At 38.2% G+C, this 15,651-nt stretch overlaps 1 protein-coding gene and 1 long non-coding RNA gene across 2 annotated transcripts; both read right to left on the minus strand.

The window, feature by feature from the left end:
- Positions 1–700: 700 nt before the first annotated feature.
- On the minus strand, positions 701–15,629 carry LOC106173182 (uncharacterized). The gene is made up of 6 exons (XM_087012532.1): positions 15,566–15,629; positions 14,864–14,974; positions 11,692–11,797; positions 7,003–7,091; positions 3,572–3,682; positions 701–2,706 (listed from the first exon to the last, which is right to left on the minus strand). Exons 2-6 carry the CDS (start codon positions 14,897–14,899, stop codon positions 2,542–2,544), a joined length of 507 nt encoding a protein of 168 aa, XP_086868658.1. The 5' UTR covers positions 14,900–14,974; positions 15,566–15,629; the 3' UTR covers positions 701–2,541.
- Positions 8,631–11,376, minus strand: LOC147761509 (uncharacterized). The gene is made up of 2 exons (XR_015334776.1): positions 10,185–11,376; positions 8,631–9,670 (listed from the first exon to the last, which is right to left on the minus strand). It is a non-coding gene; the product is annotated as an uncharacterized LOC147761509 (long non-coding RNA).
- Positions 15,630–15,651: the final 22 nt, after the last annotated feature.

The following is a 15,651-nucleotide window of genomic DNA, read 5'->3' on the forward strand; positions in this document are numbered from 1 at the left end:
AGAGTATACTGGTATTACATTTCTTATTTGTTCAACTAGTAGATAGTGTTTTTTATCTTTGCCCATATTGTGGAGTCATGTTTTCAATAGTTCTAAAGAGGCACCAAATGCCTGGAGTTTCTTGTCTGAAGAGGAACCAACAACCCTGATAGACAATTACAGCATAAAGCAGTATCAAACAGCAGTATACATGTATACCCAAGAGGTACTCAATTATTTTAATAATATATAAAAAAAAAGTTAAAAAAAGAACAACTAAATACAGATCGACACAAAATAATTTTTATTTCCAATGATTCTTATCCATAATTATTTTTCGAAGAGTAACAGATTTGAACTTACAGGAGTACTTTCTGTTTTATGACTGCATTTAGCAATTAGCCTACGAGAGAAATTTAGAAGGAGCACATTTTCCTTTTAACAATCAATATGGATGGATAGATTTTATATATGAATATGAATATTTGTTTCACATAGTAGGAAACAGGCTCGTGCATAATTAATATCTAAATAGCTTAGTCACTTATACAAAACATATACTTGTAGTGTGATGCTAGCGTATGATCAGTGCTGTGAACAGTTGACTCGGCATTAAGACCGCACATAGCTTATGATTATGAAACACTGAATATATATATATATATATATATATATATATATATATATATATATATATATATACTGGTACATTTCTATATATGTAATTTTGGTGCTATTCATCTATGTATTTTATTATTATTATTAACATCATAATCATTGTTGCTATAACTTTATCTCTGTACATTTTCACCAGCTCAGTGTGGTGCAGAAAGTATGAATAAAGCGTATTTATAACTTTTCATCAGAATCAATGTCTTTAGCAACTTGGTCAAAGCTTAAATTCTAATGTTAGACAACACTTAAATATTAGTAAGGCAACTTCGTCATCTGATAAGCCATGTGTGCGGTACATATGTCCATCCTATGCCATTTAATTTTACCAGCTAATTTTCGGTCTGTATCATTCTTAATAATAATAGACTTGTGAAGATTCTTTTGTCTATAGCTATTTATATTAGTTTGATCTTACCATCCAATATTTCATCTGCTTGCAGTCAGATTTCATCAGGGAATGAGGTTGTGACAGGTATGACAACCTGTCTACCTATATTTATAACTACATTAAGAGTAATAAAAAAAGTTTTTATATAGTACCTGCAGTACTACCTTACATGAAAGGGGTTAGTGAAAAGCTAAAAAGAGCATTCAGAAAAAGGAAATGTAGTATTACACCATAAGGCAGGACAGACACTAAGAGGCATCCTAGTATCCCCAGAGGACAAATTAGACCCAGGAGAACAGTGTGGAGTTGTATACCAGTGTGAGTGTCAGGTGTGTGGAGAGAAATGCATCGGAGAGACAGGACGTTCCTTAACTGAAAGAATCGCTGAACATCAAAAATCGATCAAAAAACATGATAACAAATCTGCCCTCAGCCAACACCAGGAACAGACAGGGCATTGTATAACATCAACAACCATAGAAGACATAATAATCTTGGAAAGAGAGCCACGAGATCTACACCGGAAAGTTCTTGAAGCAATTAACATCCGCTTACATGGGGCCAAGTTGAATCGGAATGATGGGACTGAGCTACCCAACCTCTACCTACCACTCCTAAGGGAGGGGCAGGCAAGGGGGGGGGGGTCTGACCAAATAGCACACCAGAGGGGGTGACAGGTTGTCATACCTGTCACAACCTCATTCCCTGATGAAATCTGACTGCAAGCAGATGAAATATTGGATGGTAAGATCAAACTAATATAAATAGCTATAGACAAAAGAATCTTCACAAGTCTATTATAATAACATAGCTAATGAAACTGTTCTACATTCTAAATAATGTTTGCTGAATGAAGCTGGATTTTATATATAATATTGTTGGATACTTTTTTCAATTCGTCCAACTGAGGTGCAATCACTACATCCACATCATGGTTGGCGAGAACACTTGGTGATACTCAGGAGCGGATCCAGAGATATTTTCTGACAGTCTTCCTTTGTTGATCTTTGTTGATCCATCCTCCATTTTTGACTGTCTTCCGAAAGAAAAAATTAAATACCCGTCAATGTAAACTTGAAAATCTGACCGTCTTCCGGAAGACCCAGAAGACGGCCGAAATCCGCCCCTGATACTAAAAAACGACAGCAGATCGAGACCAAGATTAATGTGTCTTATGGTCAATGGGACCAGTAAACTTGACAATTGAATTGAACAATTCTATTTGTGTTATATCTAGAAAGATAACACTTTTATCAATACCAAGGGATAATAGGGATTTCATATGATACTAACAATGTTTTTAAGAATAGCGATTATCTGACAATGGTAACTGAGGTGTGAAATTAAGGGAACTTACAGAGTTGTTATCCCATGAAGTCCCCCGACAAAAACATTTACAAATTAGCACCAACCACATTTACTGCATCAACTGCAAATAGCCAGGAATAACAAAACCAACCTACATGCAGTCCGATGCAGCTATGTCCCCAACTATGTCTTCAGAAATCATTCTTATGCACCTGTGTCACGTATCTTGTATAACGGATAGGAGGGTACGTGTCCGATCCGTCAAGAGGTTTCACAATCGTACAACTATCAGGGTCAGTAAAATAGACCAAACTCCTACGCGTGTTCCTCTTATCGGAAGGGGTAACTCGGTGAAGCTAAAAAAAAAAAGATAAAGCAAGTGTGACTCTGTCATGTTCAGAGCAGTTTTATTTTAACATCAGGACGCTGATCCACATGTCTTCTAAATTGCCCCTCTCACAACACAGACACTCACACACACACACACGCACACACTCTATAACCAATTTCTCTGTCACTTCAGAAAACAAATGATCAGCAAACTGATAAAAAAAACATTAAACAATTAAACTAATACAGCAACAGTCCGAAAAGCGAAGCTGGACAAAATGCAGAAGTAAGTTATCACCGCACCAGTGTGTCACATAGAACAGAGGCAGGGTCGTAAATAATGCAAATAACTAAAACTTGGAGCGCATTCAGAACAGATAATCCACGGACTATCTGAACCGCCGACCATATATGGCCGACCCAACTTAAAAGCGATGCCGCTTATTCCCCGAATGCCCCCTTGCCTCTACACGCGCAGTCACTGTGGGGGCCTATATAGAAATTAAACCTAGAAGCCGATGTTAAATTCGCTTAATGGCGTGGGTGGAGGCGGGGGAGACCACCAGGGAATTAGTGACATTGCTTTTAGGTGGGTCCACCATATTAAGTCAGCGGATATGTAAGTCCGCTGATCCATGGCCACTTGTTCTGAATACACTCTTGGACCCCATTCCCACTGATATTTAGATCGATCTATCCCCCTGGGGTGTCTCACTAGTTTGGTGTCAGCTTAACCGGCTGAAATGTCTGTCCCGCCTACCAAAAGCTGTAAGGGGGTATAATTAAGTGTTGTGAGCGCTCGGTTGACAGCAATTTAGCGTGAACCCCCAGGGAGTTAGGTCGATCCAGATGGATCTATCTAAATCTTTGAGAATGCAGTCTTGGACTCACCGTGGCCTTCAGTCTGTCCGAGGTCCATCTGGGCATCATGTCATCCAAGATGACCACTATGGTACCAGGTATAGGTGTGGCTGGTTTGTACTCTCCATCCACTGTCTGCACCTGCAGGGAAAGTTGGTTCAAATTTGACATGCAGATGGGAGGTGAAAATAATATAATAGTATGTTTTTTATTCTTAAAACCGCACGGCAAAGTGCTGTTTACATAAAATCTTCAATAACAAAGATAAAAACTAATACATCAATATATGAAGTGGTAAAAGCTAAAACAGGCATATTTAGCAAAAGCTAATAATAATAATAATAACATGTTGAATTGTGAAGTTAATAATATGTTAAGTTAAGTTAAAACATGCTAAATGTACATTCATTATTTTTCTTCCCTTCACAGAATGACACTAGATCTACCGTTGCAACTTATAGGCCTACTACCAAATCCAGCAGATCGTCACAACCAGGGGCGTATAATTTAAACTGCCCTTCATCTTTTGCGTAAGTCGATCTACATTTAGCTATACCTGGGAATTTTAAAATTCTGTGCGTACAATTTTAAAAGGTCTGGTTAAATTATATGTGCCAAATATAATAGCTTAGTTTTCACCGTTTATAAAATCATTAATTAAAGTTTAAAATATTCCCTCAATATAATTAAGTTCCAGTAAATTATTTCACCCAGAACCAACGCTTTTTCCGGGATTGGGGTACAGGCCATACATAATTGCCATCTTCAAAATTTCAGGGCCTCAAACTTTTCCAAAAGCCGTGAGCGGGGGTGGGGGTGGGGTAAAAATTAATGGAATCTTTTTTTAATAATAAATTTCATTGGGAAAGAGGGTTAAAAATAATTGATACCGATCTCCCGTCACGCTCTTCCACGAAAGAACGCCCTTGTATGAATATAAAAATTGCCTTCTCGTCTCGCTCGGATCGCGAACGATCTCTGGCTGACGATCTTCTGCGAACGAAGTCCATTGAACGAATGTGAAAATTGCTTTCTCTTTTCGCTCAGATCATGCTCGATCTCCTGCTGAAGATACGAAAATTGGCTTCTCATCTCGCTGCGGTCGGTAACTATCTCTTGTTCCCGATCCTCGGTTAAAGCAATAATAACTCTTCGTTTCGGCCAAAAAATGAATTTTCCTGGAGTAAACAACAATTTTCCCATACTTACCAATGGTTAATGAATCCATTTTTACATTCAAAGTTAGTCCCTGGTTTTTTTCTAAAAAGTTTGGTTTTTTGTTAAAATCTCTTAAGAGATTTTAACAGAGTATAGACATCAATGGAGGTCACGTGGTCTAAAGACAAGTTCAAATATCAGAATAAAAGCTATAACTGCTGTTTTTGTGGTAAATCAGAATATATTATATTTCTATGAGTTATTCACAAGGTTTTTATTGTGAAATATAGGTCTCATACGAAGAGTTATTATCCCTTTAACGAAGTCTCTTGAACAAATATGAAAATTGCCTTCTCGTCTCTTTCGGATTGCGAACAATCTCTCGCCGAAGATATAAAAATTGCCTTTCTTATGTATTAGCTTTGTCAGGTGTCATACGTATAAAGATCCGAAAGGTGTCCCCTTTCACAATTTGGCGGCAAGTTAGGTCATATATCATTTAGGGCCTACACGTGTTTTGTACCGAATGTAGATCATTCTTGTCACTTCTGCATTATATATTTAAAAGTCAATGGAAACATTTTATTGTGTTTTGTAAGCTTTAGGTAGTAGTTACTTCGTGACTGAAAAACAGCGTGCACTACAAAGTAGTATAATATTCATACGTCAAATTACTGCAATGGATTTTCATACGACGTCCACAGCTGCCCCGACAAGTCAAGACTTTTTTAATCGTAAGCCATCCAGCCTTCTAAATTTGAAAACATAGGCCGTCCAGTGATGACAGCGGCCGTTCAATTGGCAGCTGGAGGGCTCGCTGAAAAAAGCCTTGCTTAGAATGGTATATTTATTGAACTAGGGGCTTACTGACACAAACTTTGAAAACATGTGCAAATTATGCCCGCTTGTATCAAGCTAAATTCTAAATAACGGTGAGGCACCTTTGTTCGATGTGGTTTGTTGCGGTTATCCCGAGTTGTCAGAAAATAATCTTAAGAACAGTTGATCGTTGTAGGATTCTTACACCTTCTTGCTATCCATGGCAGGGCCGTAGCCTCCGGGGGGGCAGGGGGGGCAGCTGCCCCCCCTGGAAATTGGGGTGCAAAAAAAAATGATCGCAAAGGTAAAAAAAATAATTGCAAAGTTGGTATCAATTCTGTGAGAAAAGGCACTCATGGCCACTAGACAATCATTCAACAATCTGTTTACAAAGGTGTACTGTTTTTAGCCAACTCAGTTCATGCCAAAAAGCTCACCCTCCCTGAGGGAGCTATCCCTCAGGCCAATTGGCGTGTTGTGTTGAAAAAATGACTGTACTTATGGCAAAATGAACCCACAATTTCTAATTCTGATTGACCAATAAATAACATTTAAAATGCACCAGAATGCAGTATTATACATACAGTTTTTAAAAATTTTCCACACCGTGGGAGGGGGGCACCCCCTTCCACACCCTCCCCCCTCGGGGGCTTCGCCCCCTCGTGTCCGCTTACTGCCCCCCCTGGCATTTTGCTCAGGCTACGGCCCTGCATGGTCAGCTTAATGATGAATCTTCTAAAAGTTGAACTTATATATGGTATCTTCCAAAATCAACCAATTATATTATAGGATAAAGCTCTGTTTGTGAAAATTGCCCATATCACCCTGTTAGTTTAGAGGGTTAAGCTGGGTCAACTCCGTGTCAAAATTCTTTAGAGCTTTGCAGGAAATATTTTTTTGTTTCTCTGGCTCCTTATAAAGCCCGTTGTCCAGATTTTATCTAGTGACCCCAGGTCTGCTGGAACTGCTCTTTGAAAATAACACAGGTAGATTTTTATCTGAGATAAATCTCGCCAGCGAGTGTGCATTCAACACACTTAAGACAAAGGCTACCTGAGAGTTGAAGGGCATTCAAACCTCCAATTAAGAGGCAAAGGAAGTTCCAGCTAGATGGACTATTAAGATAGGACTTCTGGAGGTAGCTACTATTGTTTATTTACCTCAATTCTGTGAAAGCAAACGGGACGGGGGGCGTCAGAACAATGGTGCGTATACGATTCATACAGAAGATTTGTACATTAGGTGACTCTAACTTGCAATCAAAGAGGATTTTCGATTATTTTTCGTGAAAAATACACTAAATTTATAGAGAATAATATCATGATTGGCTCAAAAAATTGTACGCACAGTGCATCCGTGCGTATGCCTAGTTACGCCCATGGACAACTAACATAATGTTTGAGAGCCATCCCAGGCTTATGCTCCACACTGGCACACCAAGCACAATCGCACGCCCAGCAGACTGTCACACATAACACAATTACCTCAAGGCCCCCAGTGCTGTCTTGGAACATCAGACTCATGGAGCCGTAATCCGTGTGTTCAGCACAACGTGTCAGGTCTGGCATCTTGTCTGAAAATTGAAACAAAATAACAAATAAAAGATGAAATGTTATTCTTGAAGAAATTGTAGAGGCGGGTTTGCCCGGTGGAAATTGCACGGGGGTAGTGTCCGGGATGGAATTGTCCCGATACACAAAATAACAAATTTGAGAAAAATGTGTATTCCATCTGGTTGCTGAAATTACCTAGAATATGTCACTTCCATAAAAATAAAAAAGATAAACACGCTTTACCAGACAAAACCAACCAATTTTCCCTCCCCTTTGTTGTATATATATTGTGGTTAGAATTCCCTGATATAGGCCTACGGGTATTTAGTTGTGCCTTAAAACTTTGCAACCCCTACCCTTGGCAAAATCCTGGCGCCTTATTATACAAAGTGCCTTATTATAGTAAGAAAACAGACTTTCAAATCATTTTCCTTATCGCCTAGGGTTTATTACCTTTGAGGCAAACATCATTAAGATTATTTAACAAAGAATTTTTTGGTCGTACTATGTCTGGATATATTAAGTGCCAGTTTTTTTAAGCACCAGACAAGTGCGGCAAGGTGGGGGTTCACAGAATTTGACCTTATTGGGCTGAAATACTTGCCTGAGGACACTTTTAACTTCTGCCAAATGTTATGCCATAAAACTGTATTTCAGGGGATTTATGCCCAATTTTCTGTTTTTCCAGCTTTCGAAGCAGATTTTCAGTTATCATACACGTCACTCATATATATGCTTATTATACTGTTATCTAGTAATATATTTACTATGTACATGTATGATGTATTCTGTTGATCAATATTCTTCCCCCCAAGACATTCAAACTAAAAATATAACCCACCTTGTCCACACTGTACCCACTTTTTTTACCCCACCCCCAAAACTAAGTTTACGCAAGGCGATTTTCAGAGGGTCATATACCCACTAGTAGAGGTCCTATGGCTGTCAAACCTGTATGGGTTTGTAAAGGAACATTTAAAATATAAAGTACAAAGGAGATCCTCGTGGCCTTTTCTTTTGTTGGCGATATATTTTAATATTAAAATATCCGAAAATTGTAAAATTTGGATGGGTGTTGCTCTTGTCTTGGCCAGTAATACCTGCTCAGTTACTCTAATCACGGCAGAATTTAACAAAAGACTTTACAAGAATAGGCAATTGCCCTATAACAGAGGCTACCTTTGGGATTTAAACCGTCATATTGATATTTTGATGACTTGTGATCGAAATTTATGTAGCTTTGGTCAAGACATAAACCCTTTTCAACCTGCTACTTGGCCTCAAGTTTTTACCCTTTGCTCAATAGCTTCCATCTCGATTGTACACCTGGGAATGGTATTCCCTGTAATACTATAGCTTACAAAATTAATTTAAAATATTTTTAGTCGAATAAATTTAATTATTCAGAAAATAAAACAACAAACAACCCACATTTTTCTTACATTTAACCATATAAAGAAAACTGTATTCTTTTAACATTTCTTTGATCAACTACTTCAACAATTATTGGACACAAGTGGGCACCAATCACACACACAGCTTTTAATCAATCAACAATGTTTCATAATGCATAATCATCTCTTTATTGTATCTTTAAAGTTTGGGTATAAATAAGCAAATTATTTGGAAGTGTAGCAAACAATTCAAATCTTCAAACTGGAAAATACTTATTACCAATAACTAAATAAATGGGTGGAAGACATTGTAACTGCCATTCAAGACTACTCCTGTCACCCTTAACTGAATAAGACACCGACAAAGTTTTGACTCAAGATTTAAGTGAATGTTTCAAAAAAAAAAGTACACTTGATTTTCATTCTACAAAAACATCAAAGTAATGCAAATCTATATTATCCAACTGAATCCCCTTCCTGAGAAGAATGAAGAAATAAATTGAACTTATGTAATGGTGTAATTCATGGATTATTTTGCACTACTCAGGACCAGGAACATATACTGCTGCTTTCAAATATATAAGTCAATTTGATCTTTTGCTCCAAGGAATAAAAATATGATAGTCAATATCAATATCTCAGTAAGATCTTATCCCATTTAAAGGTGGCATTCACAGATATCTTCAGTAAAATGAAACAGAAAAAAGCAGACATGATCCTAGGTTTCAAAAAAAGAAAAAAAAAAGAAAAGAACTCCGAACATTTATCATGGGACTCAACACCTAAGCGTCCAGAGGTCCGAGACACCTTGAATTGAATTAAGAAATGCGGAATTCCTTGTTTCTGGGGCAAAAATTCATGTCTGTAAAGCTCCTTGTAAAATGGTCATCGAAAAGTGTCAGTTTTCATCATTTAATGAAGCTCCCATAAATGACTTTACTTCCTTATGGGGGATCTCCTTGCTAAATGCTTGGATCATTATGGCTGACATTAGCTATCTGTCAGGGCATTGGTGTCCTTCCACTGTAGATACAAATACTTGTTCAAAGTAGATATAAACATCAAAAATACATTTTAGTCTGTTGGGCAGTAAGTCAATCCTCTTCACAAAACTTCTTTTTCGGGTGCTTGGATTAATTACTTTATTTTCTTTGCCATATATCTGATTCCTGGCTGCTCTTTCTGTCCAGTCTCCAAACATCTAGCTAAAATAAGAACAAAATTTTATTCTTAAATCTACTGAATGTTTATAATTTTCAACCAACAAAATTTGCCATGAAACCCCATTTTAGGCTACAACTAAGCTTTATTTCATATATATATATATATATATATATATATATATATATATATATATATATATTATTCATGTAATTGTGATATGATTGTTACTCTTTTAATCACTAGCAATGATCTACAAAAGCAGTATTATTTAGTTGTGAGGGTTCTGTAACTTGTTGCTCATACAAACAAAAAAGTTGACATTGCTAACATGTACAGTACAAAACATAAGCTCTATTCACTTTATGTAATAACAAATTTGCTGTGGTTCTGAGGGTCAGAGATAGCAGTATTTAGATGATGACTTAGCTTCACTTGTTTAATTACTATGCATATTTAATTTAAACAACACAGATATCATACCATTATCAACCTTCTGTCTGTATTCGGTGTGTTAATTAATTGTAAAGATGTGACGAATGTCACCTTTTTAATTACCTGGGCCCAACGCACTGGATATCTTGGCTTCGTCTTAATAAAAATTTGGATAACTGTGCATGAAAGCTCCCGCTTGGTCCGAGCAAGGAAAGTCCTACAATAATAACTTGGTCAGAAGAAGTAGTTGACGTGTTCTTGCAGCTCCCCAAAGGACCCACAGCATGTGACGATGCGCTGGACACACGACTGAGTCGAGCTCACTCTCCATTTCCTCTGATGATGACACTGCCTCTCACTCTGCATGTAACTTTTAGCATCGGGAGGTGACCCCAATCATCTTAGTCGTATCTCCTGAGTATCGCACAACCTTTCCGCCTTTGTAACGGTCTACAGAACAACAAAGTATGCGCTCTGCTGCTTGAAATTCAGAAAATCTGCAGTGCATTCATCGCACGTCTTCCACCACTGCTACTTGAAACTGTCATGGCCGCCTACACGAATTTAGTTTCGAACGCATGTTTACCCCCGTATTTGAACTTAGCATACACTTAATATCCAGGAATCAATAAATAAAAACTACAGAAGACGATTTCAATTATTTAGTCCCTAACTAAGGTTGAAATTAACTTAAACAGTCTTGTATGCAAATCAAAACTGTGGGAAGCAAACATGTTTTACGATAATGTAGCCAGAAAATAGAAGAATTTGCGTCGCTGTAGCAAAATTTGTAGGGAAAAGGCCACGCCAGTGTTTTAATTTATGGTAGGCCCCTTGTCCATATTTTCAGTAAATATCAGTGATATTATCTAAGGTGCTCTACTAGTGGAGATATAAGGCTATTGACAGGGTGGGTATCTGCGGCAGTCATCAAGTGACCTCAAATAACCTCGGTAGTTTGTAACCATAGCAACAGATTAATGATATAAATCTCTGTCGTTATAAAGATTATATATCCATCTTTCAATTTTGGTATTGACCGAAGTAATGTATTGATCACTTGGTGCACATTTGTGAAGGAAACTTCGGTGAAAAATACACTACTCACACAGCTGAAAAGTGAGACGGGAGCCACGCTAGGCAGTGAAATATGCAAGTGGCTGTATCTCGCCAATAACGCAACGGAAAGCTTTAATATTTTACAGTTTAATTAAGGTCACAAAGGTGATTAACTGTGGGCAAAATGAGTGTATTCTGTGAGAACCCCACCTTGCCGCTTTTTGGCTGATTTGCTTGGTGGTTAGAAAAACTTGCACTTAACACTTGTTACACATGTACAAATGGGGCGCTTACTGCTGGATATGCAGGCATTAGTTACCAGAGCGTGCAGTAAAACCATTTTATACATGTGCTCCCACACAAGCCATTGTTCGGATGCAGTTCTGCTCTGGTGAATCCTCTGGCACACAATATACTATTTCGTCTTTTCGGAGCCTGTGGTTCGGACTTACTAACCGTACTAAAGTTGTCCACAGGCAGAAATAAAATCACACAAAAAGTCCCCCACCCTGCAGACAATAAAGCTAAGCAGGGTCTCAAACTCTGCATTCCAAACAAGTTGTTACACTACCTTCTTTTTCAGTGAAAGGCGGATAGGTCAAAAGTCTTAACATGGTGGTGCTGTTGTCACGCCAGTTGGCAAGATTTGTATGGCACGCAAGCAGCTCATTTTGATCCTGAAAAAATAACGCAATACATGTACTACATAATAAAACTCAAAATTTCGCTATTTCTCTCTCTCTCCCTCTCTCTCTCTCTCTCTTAGACTCACACACATACACTTGCACATACGCGCACACCTTGCATTCATAAAATAACATATACAATAATTTTTAAAAACTGTTGTTAATGTATCTTGAAGAAATGGCAATAACTGCGATTACTGTTCATCAAAATGCTGTTTATTTATTAATTCATTTAGTGTGAGACATATATTAATTTAAATTGTGAATACCCTAGGTTGTATACATGACTCCCATATGCCATCCTCCGTAAATAAAAATCTCCGCTTTTGAATAGATAAAAACGTTTGACCTTAAAATTATCTTTAAAAAATGCCAGGTGTGTGCAACTAAACCAGCAGTCCAAAATATTCTTCCTTGTCATAACTGACATATTTGTTTGTGCAGAATGATAGTGTGATTCGAGTGATTTCACCAACCAAATTAGAAAGGCCCATCTCAAAAAGACACACCTCAACATTCCATATGTTCACGTGATTACTGTAGGTAGCTAAGGTAAGAACTTACACCTCGAAGCAAGTGGGTCAAAATTTTCAGACCAGAATTTAGCATATTTTAGTTCAAGATAAGCCTAGAAAGTCGACCAGTTAAGACAATTATCGGAAATACAAACCATCTCCTGCTTGTTATGAAAAGGTATTTCATATAACTGTGCTGTACTACTGGTTTTCGTGGTTCAAAGCAAAGCTAATTTTTTCTTTTTCTAAATGGCTTTTTGATAAACACGATTGCTTGCTATAGCAGTATAAGAGAGACTAGTACGAAGGGAGGGTTCTCAAACACGCATGGCTTCCTGTACATCATGGATTTTACCGTTCATGATAAACCGTGGTCGGGGACTTGGATGAAATGCGGCACCCGGATTATCGAGTCATCTAGCTAGAAACGTTCCGAGCCGGCCAGTCGATGAAAGCCAACGAACTTGAATTGATTCAGTAGCCTTTTCCGGTAAAACAGCACGTCATACCACCCGTTAACCGTGTTCAGCAGAAAAATGAAATCTTCTCGGTAGAATTATTTGCAAAATATGTTTTATTCAACTATTCCATCGTTGCAATTGCTTATATGGAAATCGCATCAGTTACTAGACATTAAAATGTTTTTTTCCCCTCTCTTCTTAGGGTCTCGCTAAAACTAAAATACGCCTGTTGTGAGTGAACCGCCTTTGATCCCATTGTACTCTTTAATATCATGGGTAAAGCCAAAGTTAATCTTAGGCCACACTTTTTTTATTTTTATGGATGACATCCTGCGCGCGCACCGATTTTCGCCCGTTCTCCAAAAAAAAAAAAAAAAAAAAAAAATCCCCCCCCCCCAGCCCCCAACGATGTCGGTTGTCGCAAACGTCGTTATTGAATTTGCCAGGAAATGAGCTTTCTGCGCATGCGTATTATCGCCACGTGGAAATGTGGCCGATTTGCCGTCAAATTCATTTCTAGGATTACTTTCAAATTACACGACAATTAAAGTCATAAAGAGAACGGGTGCCTTCGTTTTGGATTGGTATGTCATTGATATCGGGCATGGAGATATCACCTTTTTACAATTGTGCGAAAGGCTGGCGGCCGCCAGCGATTATCGCCCGAAAAATTTCAGTGACATTCTGTACAAAGCAGCACATAGGCTACCAGGTTTTCTGTAGAGAAAAAAGGGTGAACAAGGACGTCGAGGTATTTGGTGGGCTGAAGGTCGGACAGGCCACCTGACAGTTTGGCCGTGTGAGTCGAAGTAGACAAAATGGCATCGTCCGAAATGACCTTTAATAGATTTGGTAGTATTAAGCATATCTTTACATCATTTTTTAAACATTTCTGTGAAGTGTCCAAAATGCTTTAATATTCTGAGAATACAAATAAAGACACACTGTTTGTTTGATATTTGTTTTATTGATTGCTATACCAACAAAATGCATGAAATAACCTTAATAGATTTTGTAATAAGAAGTATATCTATTCATGACTTTTTTTTACATTTCTACGAAGTATTCACAATGCTTTAATATTTTGAGAGCATGGATAAAGACATATTGTTAGTTTGATACGTGTTTCTGTTGTAAAATTTGTGTTTCCAGCTGTGTACTGACAGCATTCCTTTACTTAAGCAGTATTTTTTTTTTTTTTTTTTTTTTTGGAGTTTTTTTTTTTCGCCCTCTCGCACCGATTTTGGGGTACCCAGAATATGTCATCCATAAAAATAAAAAAGTGTGGCCTTAGTTTAAAACAAACTCCCAGTTCCGTGTCGGGTTCTCAAACACGCATGGCTTCCTGTACATCATGGATTTTACCTTTCATGATAAACCGTGGTCGGGGACTGGGGTTGCGTGGGATGAAATGCGGCACCCGGATATTCGATTGGGAAAGCAGATATACACATGTACATCCAACCTGGCCCTGTCCGTGGCAAGGTTAAAAGTTTCCATCCGATCATTGTATGCCAACGAAGCTCACGTGGCTCCGTGGTAACTTTGCTGTCTCGTAAGCAGACGGACATTTGTACGCTGGTTCGAGACCCAGCAAATATAATTTTTTTTTTCAGAATTAAATCTTAAAAATTTCGATTGGTTACTATAAGAGGAAACTCGTACGTAGGGAGGGTTGCCGGGTCTTTCACGGCGCAGTCGGTAGTGTGCTTGAATGCAAATAAGATACCCAAAGCGCCTTCAACCATGGCAAAGCAAAGTCACGAGTTCGAATCCCGGATGAGGCACCTGGGGTTGCGCGGGATGAAATGCGGAACCTGGATTGGGAAAGCGATATACGCATGTGCGGATGAAACACATTTAAAGACCTGACAAGATGGTAAAGGTTTGGACGACCTACTGATACATGGAACGCAAATGAAAACACAACTGACGCCTTCTTTCTATATATTAAAGCCTGGCCAGTGCAACTTTGAACTCAATCTCGATCTGTATTCTGGTGAATTTTTCACAAAAGCCTGTCCTATTTTTTCTAGTTTTGTTGACAGAATGAATATATATTTGCACAGTATATCCGTTACCTCCAGTCCAAGTCCCATCCCAATCAGTTTCAGCATTCGAAGGCTCAGTTTGGCACAAGTTCTGTGGAACTCCACGACATCCTGCTCAAAGTTTGGAATACTTGGCCATAGCTAAAATGAAACCCAACCAATATCGTTTTTGGTCATGTCGTTTGGACATGTGAATGACAAACTGTGTCTAGGTAAGGGGAAATTGCAGAATTTGCCAGGAAGATAACGCGCGCGCGCGCGCGCGCGCGCGCGTGTGTGTGTGTGTGTGGGAACGTGTATGTGCATGCTCCACATGTGTATGTGTGCTTATACACGCACTGGTAATACTAAGAATTTCAACTTAACTTGGTTCCTCATAAACATGTACCAATATTTTGTTATTCAATTTTTTACATCTGGCTGGCACTTTAAATCTTTATTTCTGAATCTGGCCATTTATATTGTGTATTGTTAGAATGCGCTAAATGCATTGTTTAGTGTCTTACCCTGAAATGCGTTTTATTTCATCCAACGGGTACAATTTATTATATTTTTGCCTTTGTTGGTTTGCTAACTCTACAGCCTAACTCAAACAGTTATGAGTGGATTTCAATAAATACTCAGGATTAACTCAGAACCAGTTGAATATTGGTTGTGATCCATCAATTAATTATTTAGTAATCATGAGAACTGGGCCGCTTTAGCAGATTAATGCACTCTTTGAGGTGTTACCTGTTTGTAGGAACTTCCTATGATAACATCAAAGGACTCCCTCAAGACAGCAGGTTTGCCAGACACAAAGCTGAAAGAAAAAAAAC

This window comes from Lingula anatina, chromosome 5 (genome assembly GCF_051362555.1).
Source record: "Lingula anatina isolate TDL-2025a chromosome 5, LinAna3.0, whole genome shotgun sequence".
Classification (NCBI taxonomy): Eukaryota; Metazoa; Brachiopoda; class Lingulata; order Lingulida; family Lingulidae; genus Lingula; species Lingula anatina.

What these genes read in the sequence shown, in the direction of transcription:
- LOC106173182 (XM_087012532.1), bottom strand. Translation starts at nt 14,899, where the DNA reads ATGCTGAAACTGATTGGGATGGGACTTGGACTGGAG. An exon ending in GGATGGGACTTGGACTGGAG is followed by an intron (nt 11,798 to 14,863) that starts GTAACGGATATA and finishes TTATTTTTTCAG; the next exon opens with GATCAAAATGAGCTGCTTGC. An exon ending in GCCTTTCACTGAAAAAGAAG is followed by an intron (nt 7,092 to 11,691) that starts GTAGTGTAACAA and finishes TTCAATTTTCAG; the next exon opens with ACAAGATGCCAGACCTGACA.